At 43.7% G+C, this 19583-nt stretch overlaps 1 protein-coding gene across 1 annotated transcript in view; it reads right to left on the bottom strand.

Annotated features, from left to right (window-relative positions):
- rem1 (RAS (RAD and GEM)-like GTP-binding 1) overlaps positions 1 to 19583 on the bottom strand; it is a 51480-nt gene that overhangs the window by 16102 nt on the left and 15795 nt on the right. Inside the window, exon 3 of the mRNA XM_069884359.1 lies at positions 5239 to 5315. Within this exon, the coding sequence (XP_069740460.1) occupies positions 5239 to 5315 (77 nt within the window). The remainder of the gene's footprint in view (positions 1 to 5238; positions 5316 to 19583) is intronic.

Here is a 19583-nt window from a genome sequence, read left to right as displayed (position 1 = left end):
TACCTGTTGAGTAAGAACCGGCCATAATTCAGAATGGCTTTACACAAGGACACAAGAAGCTGGAGCAGGAGTCGGCCATCTGGTCCGACGAGCCTGCTCCACCGTTCAACAAGATCATTGGTTGATCTGGTGGACTCCATAACCTTCAATTTATTGAAAAAGCTATCCGTGTCATTAATAAGGCAGCGACTATTGCTTCCTTGGGCAGAGAATTCCATAGATACACTATTCTCTGGGACAAACAGTTCCTCCTTCAATCCACTCCTGAAGAAGGGTTCAGGCCCAAAACATCAGTTGCTTTTTACTTCTTATGGATGCTGTATATCTGCTGATAATCATGTTGAGGAACTTTGGGGGACATCCGATGCGCTCTAGTATTTGCCAAAGCCCTTTCCTGCTCACGGTGTCGAAGGCTTTGGTGAGGTCAACAAAGGTGATGTAGAGTCCTTTGTTTTGTTCTCTGCACTTTTCTTGGAGCTGTCTGAGGGCAAAGACCATGTCAGTGGTTCCTCTGTTTGCGCGAAAGCCGCACTGTGATTCTGGGAGAATATTCTCGGCGACACTAGGTATTATTCTATTTAGTAGAATCCTAGCGAAGATTTTGCCTGCAATGGAGAGCAACGTGATTCCCCTGTAGTTTGAGCAGTCTGATTTCTCGCCTTTGTTTTTGTACAGGGTGATGATGGTGGCATCACGAAGATCCTGAGGCAGTTTACCTTGGTCCCAACAAAGCTTGAAAAACTCATGCAGTTTGGCATGCAGAGTTTTGCCGCCAGCCTTCCAGACTTCTGGGGGGATTCCATCCATACCTGCTGCTTTGCCACTTTTCAGTTGTTCGATTGCCTTATATGTCTCATCCAGGGTGGGAACCTCATCCAGCTCTAGCCTTAGGGGCTGTTGAGGGAGCTGGAGCAGGGCGGAATCTTGGACTGAGCGGTTGGCACTGAAAAGAGATTGGAAGTGTTCTGACCATCGGTTGAGGATGGAGATCTTGTCGCTGAGGAGGACTTTGCCGTCTGAGCTGCGCAGCGGGCTTTGGACTTGGGGTGAGGGGCCGTACACAGCCTTTAGAGCCTCGTAGAAACCCCTGAAGTCGCCAATGTCCGCGCTGAGCTGTGTTCGTTTGGCGAGGCTAGTCCACCACTCATTTTGGATCTCCCGGAGTTTGCGCTGAAGATGGCTGCATGCGCGACGGAAGGCTTGTTTCTTCTCTGGACAGGACGGCTTTGTAAGGTGAGCCTGGTGGGCAACTCGCTTCTTTGCCAGCAGCTCCTGGATTTCCTGGCTGTTTTCGTCAAACCAGTCCTTGTTTTTCCTGGAGGAGAAGCCCAGTACCTCTTCAGTGGATTGCAGTATGGTAGTCTTCAACTGATCCCAGAGGGTTTCAGGGGACGGGTCCGTGAGGCGGGTTGCAACGTCGAGCTTTGCTTTGAGGTTTGCCTGGAAGTTTCCTCTCGCTTCGTCTGACTGCAGTTTTCCAACATTGAACCTCTTTCTGGGGGCTTTATTGTTCCTGGGCTTTGGCTTGAAGTGAAGGTTGAGCTTGCAGCGAACCAGCCGGTGGTCAGTGTGGCATTCCGCGCTAGGCATGACCCTGGTGTGGAGCACATCTTGTTTGTCACTTTCTCGCACCAGGATGTAGTCCAGGAGGTGCCAGTGTTTGGATCGGGGATGCATCCAGGTGGTCTTAAGGCTGTCCCTCTGCTGAAAAAGGGTGTTTGTAATGACAAGTCGCTGTTCTGCGCAGAGCTCCAACAGGAGGCGCCCATTGTCGTTGCACTTGCCGACGCCATGCTTGCCCAGGATTCCTGGCCAGGTTTCTGAGTCTTTGCCGACACGAGCGTTGAAGTCGCCCAGGATGACAACCTTGTCGGCTGTAGGGGTACGTTGGATGAGGTTGCGCAGGTCGGTGTAGAACTTGTTCTTTTCTGCTGGTTCCGCCTGGAGGGTTGGAGCATAGACACTGATGAGGGTGATGTGACGCTTGTTTTGAAGTGGGAGTCGCATGGACATGATTCAGTCCGAGAGGCCTGTCGGAAGGTTTTCGAGTTTGGAGGCAATGAAGCTCTTGACCATGAAGCCTAAGGTCGGGTCAGATACAGCAATGAGCTCTCTGAACCCTTCTCCATTAACAATGGCGTGAAGCAAGGCTGTGTTCTCGCACCAACCCTCTTTTCAATCTTCTTCAGCATGATGCTGAACCAAGCCATGAAAGACCCCAACAATGAAGACGCTGTTTACATCCGGTACCGCACGGATGGCAGTCTCTTCAATCTGAGGCGCCTGCAAGCTCACACCAAGACACAAGAGAAACTTGTCCGTGAACTACTCTTTGCAGATGATGCCGCTTTAGTTGCCCATTCAGAGCCAGCTCTTCAGCGCTTGACGTCCTGCTTTGCGGAAACTGCCAAAATGTTTGGCCTGGAAGTCAGCCTGAAGAAAACTGAGGTCCTCCATCAGCCAGCTCCCCACCATGACTACCAGCCCCCCCACATCTCCATCGGGCACACAAAACTCAAAACGGTCAACCAGTTTACCTATCTCGGCTGCACCATTTCATCAGATGCAAGGATCGACAATGAGATAGACAACAGACTCGCCAAGGCAAATAGCGCCTTTGGAAGACTACACAAAAGAGTCTGGAAAAACAACCAACTGAAAAACCTCACAAAGATAAGCGTATACAGAGCCGTTGTCATACCCACACTCCTGTTCGGCTCCGAATCATGGGTCCTCTACCGGCACCACCTACGGCTCCTAGAACGCTTCCACCAGCGTTGTCTCCGCTCCATCCTCAACATCCATTGGAGCGCTTACACCCCTAACGTCGAAGTACTCGAGATGGCAGAGGTCGACAGCATCGAGTCCACGCTTATGAAGATCCAGCTGCGCTGGATGGGTCACGTCTCCAGAATGGAGGACCATCGCCTTCCCAAGATCGTATTATATGGCGAGCTCTCCACTGGCCACCGTGACAGAGGTGCACCAAAGAAAAGGTACAAGGACTGCCTAAAGAAATCTCTTGGTGCCTGCCACATTGACCACCGCCAGTGGGCTGATATCGCCTCAAACCGTGCATCTTGGCGCCTCACAGTTTGGCGGGCAGCAACCTCCTTTGAAGAAGACCGCAGAGCCCACCTCACTGACAAAAGGCAAAGGAGGAAAAACCCAACACCCAACCCCAACCAACCAATTTTCCCTTGTAACCGCTGCAATCGTGTCTGCCTGTCCCGCATCGGACTTGTCAGCCACAAACGAGCCTGCAGCTGACGTGGACTTTTTTACCCCCTCCATAAATCTTCGTCCGCGAAGCCAAGCCAAAATAAAGATATCTGCTGAGTTTCTCCAGCACTCTGTGCATTTCAATTTCTCCTTATCGTTGTCTTAAATCCCTTCCCCTGAATCTTGAGGCCATGCCCCCTAATTTCTTGACACAAGGCATCAAAGGACTCTCCTCTCAGAGGAGAAGACATGGTAGAAACTGTAGAGGAAAGGAATGACCCAAGGTTGAGAACATTGAATGAGAGTTTATTGTCATATACACAAGCACAACACACACATAATGGAAGTCTTACTTGATGCAGCTTCCCAGTTACATAATATACACCAACAATTTAATGTCATTAAGATGTCATGAAGAAAAGGTTATAAATGTAATACGAAGATAAAAGAAAATAATAAATATGTATATAGTTGGAAAATTCCGACTAACAAGTTACATCAGGACTGTGATCCCACCAAATGACTGCAGCTCTAAATCAGGAAGCTCAATGCCACCCTGGACATGGTGGCTATTTGAATGGAAACCCCCCCCCCCCCCCCCACCATCCCAAACATTCATTCAGCCCACCACTACTGACAAGATGTACTCAAGCAGCTCAGATAGCGCTTCCTGTGTGCGGCCACCACAGCCAAGGAGGACCAGGAACTCGGCCGCCTCCAGATTCCCCTTCAAGCCACACACCAAACTGATTCTGAAATGTTTCACTGGGTCTCAATCCTGGGAAATGCATGGAACAGGCCCTTCAGCCCAAGTCCATGCTGGCCAAGCTCCCGATTGCCTAAATTTGGTCCATATCCCTCCAAGTTCTTCCTATCCACATAATTCTTCCAAATGTATGTAGAATGACAAAATTGTGCCCAGCTCTACGCTTTCTGTATCCATTCCAGATACAGACCACTCTCTGAGTAAATAAGTTAGGCCCCTCTGAAATCTCCCCTCAAACCAATCATACATCCTGGGAAAATGATAGTGAGCATTCACTTTATCCATGTTCCTCGTGATTTTATAAACCTCTGCAAGGTTACCCCACTGTAGTGTCCTCCGCTGTATAGAGGACCTAAGATATTAGGAGTTGCAAAAGCTGGGATTTATTCCCTAGAGCAGTGTTCAACCTCTCAACCCATTTCTTTCCACTCACATCTTTCTTTTTCTTTGGCTTGGCTTCGCGGACGAAGATTTATGGAGGGGGTAAAAGTCCACGTCAGCTGTAGGCTCGTTTGTGGCTGACAAGTCCGATGCGGGACAGGCAGACACGGTTGCAGCGGCTGCAGGGGAAAATTGGTTGGTTGGGGTTGGGTGTTGGGTTTTTCCTCCTTTGCCTTTTGTCAGTGAGGTGGGCTCTGCGGTCTTCTTCAAAGGAGGTTGCTGCCCGCCAAACTGTGAGGCGCCAAGATGCACGGTTTGAGGCGATATCAGCCCACTGGCGGTGGTCAATGTGGCAGGCACCAAGAGATTTCTTTAGGCAGTCCTTGTACCTTTTCTTTGGTGCACCTCTGTCACGGTGGCCAGTGGAGAGCTCGCCATATAACACGATCTTGGTCCTCCATTCTGGAGACGTGACCCATCCAGCGCAGCTGGATCTTCAGCAGCGTGGACTCGATGCTGTCGACCTCTGCCATCTCGAGTACAACCACTCACATACAACCTTAAGTAATCTCTGACTAACCGCAGAGCACCTATGGCAACCTACTTAAGGTGTTATGTGAGTGAAATAAAAGGCTGAGAACCACTGCTCTAGGGAATAAATCCCAGCTTTTGCAACTCCCAATATCTTCGGTCCTCTATCACAGCAACAATTCCTTCCTCAATTGTACTTGGGAACATCCTGACTAGAAAAGAGTGCCACAGTTGATGAAGGCGAATCTCCATCACCTTTAAGGAAAATAAGGGATGGGCAATCAATGCCAATCACGTGTGGGAATTCTACAGATCAATTAAAATAGTGAAATGGTTACCTCAGTTCCCCATGTATCCATTACTATTAATGTAGTATCCTCGCCATCAACAGTTAGGGTTCGCTCATACGTATCCTCTGAAATAAAGGAGCAACACAGAAGAGTCAAACATCTGGAATGGGCAACCTTGGAGACAGAGTGTTGTGAATTCAAATCCCACACCAGACACTGGAGCACAAAATTCCAGCACGTTATTCCAATGCAGGATCTAGGGAGTGTCGCACTACCATAAGTGCCAATTTTTAGATATGGCATTAAATTATGGCTCTGACAGCGCTCCTGAAATGGTTCAATGATATTGCCTTGAAAAAGAACAAGGGAGGCTTCTTTTAACTTTCCCATTATTCCATAAGGTCAGGGAAATTCCCTCGGAATCACCCACTGCCCTCACCATCTCTGCCACACAGGTTAAATAGTTCTCTCTTTTCAACCCGAAAAGTCGACCTCCCCTGATCGCCCCATGGATGCTGCTCGGCTCACAAATTGCATGAGTTTTATTTAACTTCAGATTCTAATGTCTTCTCTGGCTCTCTCTGTGATGTAGTGTTCTAAACTTTTAACTCTTTCATGACTGTTAACAGTTTCTCCTTCTGCAGATGCTGTCTGACCTGTGGAGTATTCCCCGGCATTTTCTGTTTTCTCCTCCCCCCAAGAGGAGTAGAATCTTCGATGTGACTGGTAGCTGGGTTAACTGTGGGGTATCTTTATTGTTTCTTAAAAAGTCTTAGTTCATCATCTGGTCCTGTGCTGGTGTAGTGAACAGAATTTTGCTTTCTATTTTGCCAATATTTATTCCTCAACAAAAGAGCTCCAAAACATGGTCATAAAACAAAGCGTCAAAAACTCTATTTTAACCTCATCTTTTAATTCACTGATTTAAGAATATGTTCCAGTGCCGGGACAGGAAATCAGCCAAAGCTCAGTGGGGATTAACTGTACCCCCGAGGCTAGAAGTTCTAAGTTCAAGTCCTATGCTGTAAGCTGAATATAGATCTCGTTGCCACACCAGTAAAATGCTCTCCTATATTATAGAAACATGAATGAATCTAGTTTTGTCAGAATACTATAGGATTCATTGAGATGCATAAAATTCTGACAAGATGATACAGGTTGGATGTAGGAAGAATGTTTCCAATGTTGGGAAGTCCAGAACAAGGGGATGCAGTCAAAGGATAAGCGGGAAGCCATTTAGGACCGAGATGGAAAGAAACATCTTCACTCAAGAGAGTTGTGAACTTGTGGAACTCACTGCAAAAGTTGTTGATTCTGGTTGGTTAGATATATTCGAAAGGGAGTTGGATGTGGCCCTTATGGCTAAAGAAATAAAGGGATATGGAGAAAAAGCAGGAATAGGGGACTGAGGTCACATGATCAGACTTGATCGCGATAGTGTTGCAAGGTCAAAGGGCTGAATGGCCTCCCCTTGGTTCCATGTTCTAGGATTCCACCCTCCAGGTGACAAACAGGTCCTTAAATTCCCATTGGCCCTCCCACCCCTATATGCAACGCAGGTTTTAATCAGTGTGGGATGTTGTTTGAGGAGAGAGTGGAGTCTGGTAGTGCCAGCCACAAGGAACAACCTGCTGGAGTTGGCCAGCCACGAGGCACAGCACTTGACATCATTGCTCAAATGGTCTGTGGCCAAGCTAATTGCTGATGCAACAGTGGGGGAACCTTTCCTGAACTGGCCTTGAACCTGGGTACAATTTCAACAAATGTCTTGGGCTCGGAGTCAAAGCTTAAATGTGACTGGTAGTTGGGAGAACCTTAGGGTATCTTTAGCACTTGTTAAAAATAAGTCTCCACTCATCATCTGGTCCCGTGCTGGTGTTGCAAACGGAATTTTGCTTTCTAATTTTGGCTCCCTATTTGAGCTATCTCAGTCTGATAGGACTCCATGCGTTCCATTTCTGGATTGTCCTCAGATTGACATGTGGCTGCCCATTCCACGGACGCCTGTGGCCTCCCTCAAGAATTAGATACGCGAAAGTGCTGGAGAAACTCAGCAGGTCACACAGCATCAAGTTTATCTAACGTTTCGGGCCTGAGGGCTTCATCAGAGTTGGTTTTGCACTTGTAAATGTGGCCACATACCTTTGAAAATAAACAATAACATTTGGATATTTGCCTTGTAGGGTTCAAAGTCCTCAATGTTCTAATCAATAGGAGGCAAAGGGAAAGAACAAAAATGAACAGCAATTTCTTCAACCAGAGGGTGGTGAATCTGTGGAATTTGTTGCCACAGGCAGTTGTGGAGGCCAGATCATTGGATGTAATTAGGGCGAAGAGTGATAGGTTTTTGATTAGCCAGCATATCAAAGGTTATGGGGAGAAGACCAGGCAGTGGGAAAATGGATCAGCTCATGATTAAATGGTGGGGCAGACTTGATGGGCTGAATGGCCTAGTTCTGATCCTATGTCTTATGGTCATATACACATGTTCAATGGACATCTGCAGCAAAATTATTACTTGCTGCAGCCAAACAGGTACTTTTGTGAGGGAAAAAAACTGCAGTACAGAAAGGGATAATGAAAATAAAAAGTAAATAGATGAAACAAATGGACTAAAACACAAATGTCTACAGTCGCTGTGATTGTAGTTAAAACACAGAAGTGCTGGACTTGCAAAGGAGGTAAAGATATATTACCGATGTTTTGGCCCTGAGCCCTTCTTCAAGGTACGAGTGAAAAATAGACAGACACCTGAATTAAAAGAAAGACCAGCGGGAGGAGCACAGACCAACAAAGGATGGCATTAATATCGACTTCTCCAGCTTCTGTTGGCTGCCCCACTCTTCTATCCTTATTTTCTCTCCCTCTGCATTCAAAGAACCACCTCTTCCCAATCAATTCTCACCATTTCAATTATCACTTTTTCTCTGTGGGTCTGTTCTCCTGCTCCTGCCCTTTCTTCCCTTATCCCCAGCCTTTTAAAGCAGAAACCTGCCTGCTTTTGCCTCATACTTTGAATAAGGGCTCAGGCCTAAAACATCAATTAAAAATCTTACCTCCTATGGACACCACAAGACCTGCTGAGTTCCTACAGCATCTTTGTGTACTAACTATAGATAATAAATTCATAGTTACATTTGGTGGAAGAAAAAGTTCAAAAATTTAAACTGTGCAGGCAGGTCTTTTTGTGGTCCCAGAGTTGTAAGAGGAGATTCAAGAGCCTGATAGCTGTCTTGAACCTAAAGGTGCTGCTCCATTTTGCCTGAAGGGAGCAGCGAGAAGAGGTTGAAGCCTCCATTAATGGAACAATGGAGACAAGAGAAAGCAGATTTGAATCAATGCAAGGGAAACCTTTTCACATGCCATAGATAAGGCAATTAGTCTTTTTCGCATGGTAAGGAAGTCCAAAAGTAGAGGATGAGGGTTTTAAGGTGAGAAGGGAATCATTTAAAAGAGACACCACCCCCTCCAACACGCACACACACACATGCACACACACACGTGTAATTGGAACAAGCTGCTAGAGGAAGTACAGGAACAGGTTGAGTACCACTTATTGGTATCAGAAGTGTTTCAAATTTTGGAATAAAGTGTTTAGGGTAACTAAGGTTACACTACACTATATTATACATTTTTTTCCATGCAATAATGTTGCTGGTCATGTCATACTCAAACATAGCATTTTAGATGGAGATGAATTTCAGATTTTACATTTAAATAATGTTTTGTTCTTACCAAAAAAACTTGATATTTGCTTACAAAAGAAGCTAAATGCAGCACCAAGTACTATAAATTCTCCTGGTTGGAAAAAAAAACTGAGTAACGCACACAAGTCTGGCAGTGAAGATGGCTGGTAACAAACTGGTGCCAACCGAGCGTCAGAGCCATATAAGGGCAACCGAGGTCAGGTGTGGAATTTCCCACTTGTGGCGCCATGTTGGCACTCAAAAAGTTTTAGATTTTCGGAAAAATGGTACTCGACCTGTACATGGATAGGAAAGTGCAGTAGTTCTCAACCTTTTTCAGTCTAAGGCCCATCTGGTTTCTGGCCTAACATGCCATGGCCCACTAGTGGCAATGACTGAGCAATATTTTCAAGTCAAAGGCAGCTCTGTAAGAAACACCTCTTTATCTAATATAAAGTATAATACGTTTCCAATTATCTGAAAACCACTTAACCAAAATTCTCAGTTATCCGACATTTTGAAAGTTGAAAAAAAATCTTTTCTTAAATTTATGCATTTATCTTATTTTGTAAGCAGAGATCACCTTTTTTTGTAAGAATTAAACATTATTTTGTTTGAAAAACCTTCTGTTGTTTCTTCCTGTTTAACCACTTATACAAATATTCTGCTGATGCTACTGGGTTGCTTTAAGCAATTTCTCAGTCATCTGAAAAATTCGGATAACTGATAAATGCCCATTCCCAAGCATTCTGGATAACCAGAAATGTACTGTATTTTGTTTAACATTTTTTAAAGACCCACATGGGAACACGCTGTGGCCCACTGGTTGAGCACCACCTGGTTTAGAAGGATGTGGGCCACAGACAGGCAAGTGAGGGCAGCTGAAGTTGGCAACATGGCCAGCATGAACAAGTTGGGCTGAAGGGCCTATTCCACTCTGTGGAACTCCACAACTTTCCAAAAGGGCAATGGAAGTAGATTCAAATGGGGAAATTTGAAAGAAAAGGAAAAATAACTGGAAAGGACTGGGAATTGGACCAACTGGACTCAAGAGTGTTGTGAATTCAAATCCCACACCAGAGACTGGAGCACAAAATTCCAAACTTCAAACTAGAGTTATACACATTGTACAGTGTACACATGCACCAACATTCTTACTTTTTGCAGCCAAACAAGGTACTTTGTTTTAAAACCTACAGAGCACAAATTAAAGAGATAACAAATGCAAAAGATAAGATAATGAATGTCTATAATTACCATAGTGCCAGAAAAAATGTAGCATTACAATAGTGTAGAGAGGAGCGAAACACAAAAGTCTGCAGACGCTGTGATTCAAGCAAAATCACAGAAATGCTGGAAGAACTCAACTGGTCTCGCAGTGTCCAGTGGATGTACCTTCAGGTGGGGCTCAAGCCCAAAACGTCGGTGATATATCCTTGCCTCCTATGGATGCTGCGAGTCCTGCTGAGTTCCTCCAGCATTTCTGTGTTCTCACTTAGGGCTAATTAGGTTGCTTTCAGATAAACAGTGGGAACATTATGGTTGCTTCGTCCATACTGTGCTGTAATGATTCTATTACTTTGTATGCTTCCTCTGGCGATGTAAACTACATAAGGTATTTCACAAGAATGATCACCAAACAAAATCTTTAGGCCCTACAAGGTGATATTCTGGATAGGTAGCTAGAAGCATTTTGAAGAAGAGCGTGGTTTGAGGTCCCTAGAGTACGAGAGAAGTTTATAGGAGGAGTTCCAATATTTAGGTCTTGTTTGTGTTGCTCTTTCCAATGTTCCATCTCTGGTTGTAATAATGCTTAAAATAGCAATTTGCAATGGATCTTTCAACGAATTATTGAGTGAAAGGAAACATCTCCAATATCTGCAGAGAGCTATTTTTATTTGATTCATCAGGAACCAAATCTCCAAAGAATGTACTTTGCGAACAGCAGAATTATTTGTGGTTAACACAAAGAGTCACATTACTCGAATTCTAAATTTCCCTGTGGACTATCCAATAGTGAAGCTCGTTAATTTGGAAGGCACCGTTCATCAAAAGTTAAGCTTACTTATTCAAACCTTTTCCATTGCAACAGCTTGAAATCAGCTTGTGAAGTGTTCAAGTAGTTATTAATGATCTTTGAAGGCCCCAGTTGCAGTTCTCTGAAGACTTGTGACCAAAGAAGGTCCTAACCTTTTAGACAGACATGCATGCAACACAATTAACAGGCTCCCTCAGCCTAGGAGTCCGTGCTGCCGAATTACATCCAATTAACCTACAAGCCCCGTAAATTTTGAACGGTGGGAGGAAATCAGAGTCCCCCAGGGAAAACCCACGCAGTCACAGGGAGAACGTTTAAACTCCTCACATACAGTGTGGGATTTGAATCCCAATCGCTGTGGCCAAATAAAACATTTCGAATTCTCTTCATACTCTGATATTCCACAACCCCACCCTTGACCTTCTCACCTGCCTCTCCTCCCACAAGACCCTCCTAAAATCCCCTCTGCTTTTATTCAAGTTTCCTGGTTTCTCTTTCCTGAACCCAATGCCCATTCTTCAAATACACCACCATGAAGTTCTGTTGGATTTTATTTTTAAATTGCAAAGGTGATATTACTCTCAAGTGTTGCGATTATATAAAAAATAATTAAAACTATCAAAGTATTATTATTCCTGTTGAGTACCAACCAATTTATTTATAAGACCATAAGGCATAGGTGCACAAACAGGCTATTCAGCCCATCAAACCTACCCCTCCATTCAATCATGAGCTGATCCATTTTACCCATCAGCCCCAATGCCTGGACTTCTCCCTATAACTTTTGATGCCCTGGCTAATCAAGAACCTATCAATCTCTGCCTTAAAATACACCCAAAGTCCACAACTGCCTGTGGCACAAATTCCAGAGATTTACCACTTATGGCCAAAGAAATTCCTCCGCAACTGTTCTCAGGGGACGTCCTTCAATCCTGAAGTTGTGCCCTCTTGTCCTGGACTCTCCACCATGGGAAACAACCATTCTCTCAATGAGATAACCCCCCCCCCCCCCATTATCCCAAATTCCAACAAGTATAGGCCAAGAGCTGTCAAACATTCTTCAACCCTTACATTCTCAGAATCATCTTTTGAAAGATACAACATGGAAACAGGCTCTTCAGCCCAGAGTCTGCACTGACCATCGACCACCTACATACAGTAATTGCATCCCAATCAACTTTACCCCCACTTATACAGAGTAGGGATAATACATGGTGGCCAATTAATGCCCCAGCCTTTACAGATTTGGGATGTAGTTTGGATTTTTTTTGACAATGTTGCTGATGTGGGAAACTCCAACTACAAAAGGCATGTGTACGGTATGATTGCCTTAATCGGTTAGAGATTTGAATACAAAAGTTGGCATAAAGCTTTGGTCAGGCCACATTTGGAGTAATGTGTGCAGTTCTGGAAGGGCGAGGTGGTTTTGGAGAGGGTGTCGAAGAGGTTCACCAGCATACTGCCTGGATTAGGGTGCATTAGCTCAAAGACGAGGCAGGAGAAACTCCAATTGTTTTCTCTGACTGTTGGAGGCTGAGGAAGTTTATAAAATAAAGAGAGGCATATATAGAGTAGATGGTCAGAGTTTTTTTTCCAGGTTAGAAATGTGTCAAATACAAAAGGTCATAAGTTTAAAGTGAAAGGAGAAAAATTTAAAGGAGATTTATGCAACATTAGAAACAAAATCAGAGCGGTAGGTGCCTGGAACAAGCTGTCAATGGGAGGTGGAGGAAGGAGATACTTCAGCAGTGTTCAAGGGCATTTAAACAGGCACGTGAATCGGCAGGAGTAAGCGATATGCATCATGTGCAGGCAGATGGAACTAGTTTAGATTGGCATCAAGGCCAGTATAGACATGATGGGCTGACAGGTCTGTTCCCATGTTACATACAGTAATTTACATTTCTCTCCTGGTTTTCAGGCACTGAGGATGCCAGGGTGGATCACAAGATGAAGGAGCAGAATGAGGCCATTCAATCCATCGAGTCTGCTCCATCATTAGAATCAGAGCTGGTGCATTTTTCCTTACCTCAATATTGTCCTGCGTTCTCCCCATAACCTTTGACACTCTTGCTAATCAACAATGCATCAAACTCTGCTTTAACTCTACCCAATGACTTGGCCTCCATAGCCACCTGTGGCAACGACTCCACAGTCTGGCCACCCTCTGGCTGAAGAATCCTCATCTAATTTCTAGAGGGCTGTCCTTTTATTCTGAGGCTCTGGTCTGAGACTCTCCCACGACTGTGGATGGCCCAGGTTTGAATCTGGCGCTATATGCAAGGAGTTTGTATGTTCTCCCAGTGTCTGCCTGGATTTTTGTCTGGGAGCTCCATTTTCCTCCCACACAAAAAAAAATGTATGGAGGTTGTAGGTTAATTAGGCGCATGGTCTCATGGGCCAGAAGGCCAGCATGTCTACTGGAAACATCATCACGCCCACTCTATCCAGTCCTTTCAATATTCAGAAAAAGTTACTCTTCTCCCAGAGGATAATGAATCTGTGGCAGTATCCGGCCAAGGAAGATGATGCAGAGTTTGCCTATATGGAGGCCCACAGCTCTGCTGAAGTTGCCCCATCTGTACACAACTTCCCAATGAGTCACTTGTGCAACTACTGAGATGAATTATCATTGGATAAATGACCAGCTTCTAAGAGGCTACCTTGCTGAATATGGGATATTATTAACCCAGGTGACATTTTAAGGACTTTAAATAATGTAGTTATCAAAACTAGTTCTTGATAAAGTGCTAGTTGTCCTTGAATTTGAATTCCATGACGGCTACGGTGGGATGCTACAGATGGTGTCCTTTACCTGGAAAGTTGGAAGTATCAGACACCATCTCAAGAAAATAGATCATCTTCTGAGGAGGAGAAATTTCTATGGAGAGGCAATTATTGTAAGTTTGGAGAGTTTATGACACGGTCATAAAGTTTAGACAAGACTGAGACTGATAAGTTTTTTTTGGGGGGGGGGGGAACTAAAAGTTGTGGTTATCAGGCAGAAAATGAAACAAAATTCAGATCAATCACAGCTTATCAAGTGAGATCAGGGGCCTACTCTAAGTTCCTCCAAGGTTACATGAGCACTGAGATTAAAAGAAGCCATTCTCAAGCATTGTTACTGGGTAGGAAACAAGACAACTAGTCTGATGAGTCCTTCCAGTTCCTCATTGTGTCTGCTCTATGCTGGTCTAGCAAGACCCTACATTCTCAACTTTATTTTAGCTATGGACTCTGTTCAAAGTTTACAGGCCCACTTCCCACTGAAGCAGTAAAGCTTAGTTGGTTTCTTCCATACTTCTTTCCGACCGTCAACATTAAAATATTTTATGATTTCATCAAGAGTCCATGTCCCCACAGGGGACAGCACGGTCCCCATTGAGAATGACTGATTAGAGTACCGCTGCATTGCTCTAAGGCTGATTGAGCATGGGAGACAACATTTTGTAGTCTGAGCAGTGTATTTATTCTAGATGTCGGGGAAATCACTGGAGCAGATTGTTCTCTTACTCCACAGCATCTTGACCTATGCATTGGGAATACACTTTCATAACCGCTCCACAGGACTGTCAAGGGTTGAGTCCTTCATTTCAACCCTGAACCCTGTACAGCTACATCAGCACAATATATTTATAGAACTAAGTGCCCACAACTCTGGCTTGTTTAGATGCCTCTAGTTTTGAATGTCCAGCCACTTCCTCCTGTGCCTTTCTCGGTGCTCAAATGAAATTACAATTTTTTTTTTTTTTTTTTAAATATAAATTGCTCTAGTTTCCAGAGTTTGGTTCACACTAGCTTTCCCTTCCCTTACACCCTTACACCCTTCTACTCCTTTCCTGTGTTTGACCAGCTATCTCTCAAAAGAGTGACACATGAAATTCTGCACACACCGTGATTGTAGTAAAACAGAGAAATGGAGCAGCTCAAACAGGATACTTTATGTGGTAAAGATAAAAATACACAATTGATATTTCAGGCCTGAGGCCTTAATCAAGGTATGATCAACATGTAGAAAGGCGCCTGAATAAAATGGTGGGGAAAGGGGAAGTTGAGGAGCACAGGTTCCAGTGATCACATTTCAATTCCCCGCCCCATTCCCTTGTTGACATGTCTATCCCCTACCTAATTCACTGCCAGACTGAGATCATCCTCAAATTGGAGTAACAACACCTCATATTCCATCTGGGCACCCTCCAACCAGATGGCATTAACATCGGCTTCATTGGTTTCCATTGGTCCCCCTCTCCATCTATCCCTATAGAGGGCAAGTGATACTCCTGATCATTTGAAGGAATCAGAGATTAGTTTGTTGCAGCTTGACTGGATTCACAATGAATGTCTCCACACAGTCCTGAGTTCTATAGTTAATAAAGTATAATTGTTTTAAAAGAACAAGTTTTTCTATTACAAGAAAAAAAAATCACATCCAGGTGCCCTTTTCTCCAGTTCTGCCTCTCCCCCTCTCTCTTTTTCTGCCTCCTTTCCTCCAGCTCTGTATCCACAGATCCACCTACTCCCACAATCAATTCTCATCTTTCCTCCCCTGTCTATGTTCAATTAACACCTTTTGTCTGTTGGTCTGCGCTCATCCCCCTGCCCTTTCTTTCCTTCTTCCCAGCATTTTAATTCAGGGGCCTGCCTGGTTTTTAACTCATACCTTGAAGGGCTCAGACCCAAAAATGTCAGTTGCATATATTTACCTCCAATGGTGCTGTGAGGCCTGTTCACTTCCTCCAGCATTTCTGTGTTTTTTACTACCTCTTGAAAGAACCCATCCAGGAATCTGTTGCCATACTGCCAAACGATTCCATTCTCTGAAGAATGGATTTTCTCCTGAGTTGATGGATTGACAATTATCATTTTTTTTTAAAAATGAAAAACAAATAAAACCACGTTCAGTGTCAGCGACTAAGCTCGAAGGATTCCTGACCCAAAACATGAACTGGTTTCTCTTTCCACAAATGCTGCTCGACTGCTCAAGTTCAGCCAGCACCGTGTTTTAATACAGATTTTGTGGTTATGCCAACATTTATTGGTCCTGAAGGAGTTAAAAGTAAACTATTCTCGATCCACATCTTATGACAAATTTCAATCAAGAGTTAAGACAAAAACTTCTGCAGATGCTCAGGTTGAATGCAGTACAAAACAGTACTGGAGAAGACACAGTTAGTACAACTCTATTAAAGCACCAGCAATTGGGACCAGGGTTTGAATCCCACATTGTCTGCAAAGAGTTTGTATGTTCTCCCGGTGTCGGCGTGGGTTTTCTTCAGGTCCTCCAGTTTCCACCAATGTTTCAAAATGTATGGGGGGGGGGTGGGGGTCAGTTGGAGGTTAATTAGGCAGGCTGAAATGGCCTGTTACTGTGCTGTACGTTTTAAGAAAAACCTCAGCAGGTCATGCAACATCCATAGGAAGTAAACAGCATTCAGTGTTTTGGGCCCGAGCCCTTCATCAGGAATCTTGAGGCTTGGGTCCAAAACTTTGGCTGCCTTTTACTTCCAATGGATGCTGAGTTTCTCCAGCACATTTGTGTGTTGCATATTTAAATCAATAGTTCCTGAGGAACTAGGTTTACTTTTTGCAAAATCTATTTTCACTTTCAAGTTGGCCCATAAATCAGGTGAAAATTGAATTGGATAAAATAGAAGAGATAATGGTAGAGGACTTTATATATAAATGGGATGTGAAATTACTTACTGGTGAGAGAGAAACCCCTTTGCTAAAAGCCAATCAATATTTGGTATAAAATAAATAGTGATATTGGAACAACGGGCTGGGGCTCATCTCCCTAAACTCCCCCAACTCATAATAGGCTTATAAAATAGGCAATCAGAATTTTTGAAATCTGGTCTCAAAGGAATTCAGATATATTGAAGATTGTTATGAGCAGGGACAATTAATGCATTAGAACAATTAAAAAATAAGTATAGAATTCTTAACACAATCTTTTGCTACTTTCCGAATAAGAGCGTATCCAAGGGATAAACTGAGCCTAACAATGTTTTTAACCAAATTGTAGTGATGTGGAGACTGATTCGAAAGGGCAATACAAAGAAATTTGCTTCAACAATGTATCACTTACTTCAAATGGGAACCCCTCCAAATGGGGGGTTTATAAGTCCAGGCAGATAGGAATCAGACTTAAATGTAAGAATAGATGAAAAAACCTGGTCTGAACTATGTTGGGACAGTATGGCTAATACAATAAATGTAAGATATAGATTTGAACAATATAATTTTTGCATCAATTATATCTCACCACAGAAATTAAATAAATTAAAGTCAGACTTATCAGACTGATGTTTTAGATGTGGCGAAGAGGTAGGAACTTTTTTTTTTTTTTTTTTTTTTACATTCAGCCCAGAATTTAAAAATTAAAAAAGAAAAACATGGATAGGACCTAAATTGAAACTATCTAAACATCAAATAGAATTTGTTAAAATTGCATTGGCAGTGGCTAGAAAATGAAGAGCAGATGCAAGGAAGTCTGATTCCCATCTCAGTATGGCACGTTGGAACACGGAGATACATAGTTGTATTCCCCTCAAGAAAATTACCTGTAACTTAAGAAATAAATATGACATTTTTGTAAGTTTGGTGTCCATATTTACAATTGTGTTCTGCCTAAATTTCAAGACTTGCATTGATCTTTTCCAAAGAAAATTAAATAGAATATGAATATATGATCTGTGGAGTGTGCGGCATTCTTCAGTAATTCATTCTGGTTTCTTTTCTTTCTTTTATTTTTCTTTTTCTCCTTTCCTTGATTTTTGATCTACTCTTTTCTTTGGGATTTTTCTTGGGGAGATGGGGTTGGGGCATAACCATCATGGAGTAAATACTAGTCTTGTACTTGTAATTTTTAATTTTGTAATTGACTGCATGTATGGTCAAAAATTTCTGATGCTCCCTCCCAATGCAAAATTCCCACACTTCCCTTTTGCATTTCATAAAGTTGACTCCCTGACTTTATTTTGATCCCCCTTTCCTCTCAATAACCTTCTGCAATCGCTCACTGATGATTGATGTGGCAAGCAACAAATTCCTCTCCTCCACCGCTCCCCCCCCCCCCCCCCCCCACCAAATGCCAGGCAGCAATCAACTCGACACAGAATAGTCCCCTTGACAACCCATCAATGTTCTGGGAGTCACCACTGCCCACAGAGCTCATAGGTCCAGCTACACTTTTTAAAAACACAAAAATAGACTTTATTCACAAAAAAAATATTTACAGAAGGATAACTGTTTGAAGTCTCTTCCTCCCCTTAGTTTCGCATCCATAAATTTCCATTTCTGTACATTGTTACATTAATTCCTATTTACATTATTGCCACCACTGTGGAAGCTTGTTGTTACTCCTGCCTCCGTTACTCCCCTTGGTCTCAGCACATCAATGCTTGGTAACGGATGGACTCTTGTCTGTGGTCCTTCCCCACAGCACCCTTGCATTGGCTGCCATCTTCACAAATGCTATGGATAAGTAGGAACCTGGGTATGCTATGGCAAGTGACACCCCAGAACCTTCCCATTATCTACAAGGCACAGTCATTACCATAGAGCAGGAGAACGTAATGTCTAGTTCCTCGCTAAATTTTTCCTCACACAATATTATCCCTACAATCCCAATAACTCCCTTACCTATGCATTCCGGTAGCTAATCAACTTCTCAACCTGCACACGTTTGGGATGTGGGATAAAACACAAGCACTGGAAAACCCATGCAGTTACAGGGAGGACGTGCAAACACCACACAGTGACAAATGTCAGGATTGAACCAGAGTTGCAGGAGCTGTGGTACAACATATCTACCAGCTGGAGAAACTCACCAGGTCACACAGCCTACTTTATATAGCCAACGTAACCAATGTTCCGGACATGAGCCTTAATCAATGTACGATCAATATGTAGGCAGGTGCCTGATTGAAATGGCAGGGGGAGGAGCACAGGCCCACAGGCATGAGTTGTAGATGGTTAAGATGGGGAGGACATAAGAGGGAGGGTGTTGGGGGGATGGGGAAGTCAGGTCATCGGCCCTCTGGCCCTCCACTGATATCTGGAATCCAAGCAATCAGCAAAAAATAGCAGGAAAAATATGGAAGTTTAAAATTGTCGTGCCTCACCATTAGTTTGCCAACCCACACCACACGCAATCTCAAGCAACCAGAAAATTCACTAGTCCAGTATCTACCAATCCCCATAGGTGCTGGATACATAGGATTTTACTGTATATTAATTCCAGCTAGAAGGGCTCAGGTCCGAAATGTTAGTAATGTATCATAATCTTTACTAAATAAAATATGCTGTGTGATCTGCTAAGTTTCTGACATTTCAGTGTTTTTACTACAATCCCATTGTCTGCAGACTTTCATGTTTCAGTCCTTATCTACCAGCATACCAATGTGTTATCCACAACACTATCCACTTGCTTGGATGATGTAGCTCTAACAATTCTCAGGAAGCTCAATACAACCAGGAATGGTCTCTTATTCCACACCCCAAAGACTCACTCCCTGCATATTGCCACCTTGCAGTGCCAGTTAGTCATCAAGGCTATGCCAGCATTACCTCCTAAACCCTCCATCTCTACACATAAGAGGAGCAAGGACAGCAGAGCATGACAACACAACCACCCACAGGTTCCCCTTCAAACTGCCAGCCATTCC

The sequence above is a fragment of the Narcine bancroftii genome, chromosome 6, assembly GCF_036971445.1.
Source record: "Narcine bancroftii isolate sNarBan1 chromosome 6, sNarBan1.hap1, whole genome shotgun sequence".
Classification (NCBI taxonomy): domain Eukaryota; kingdom Metazoa; phylum Chordata; class Chondrichthyes; order Torpediniformes; family Narcinidae; genus Narcine; species Narcine bancroftii.
Note: the sequence above shows the minus strand (reverse complement) of the source record. Positions and strands in the feature narration are given on the sequence as shown.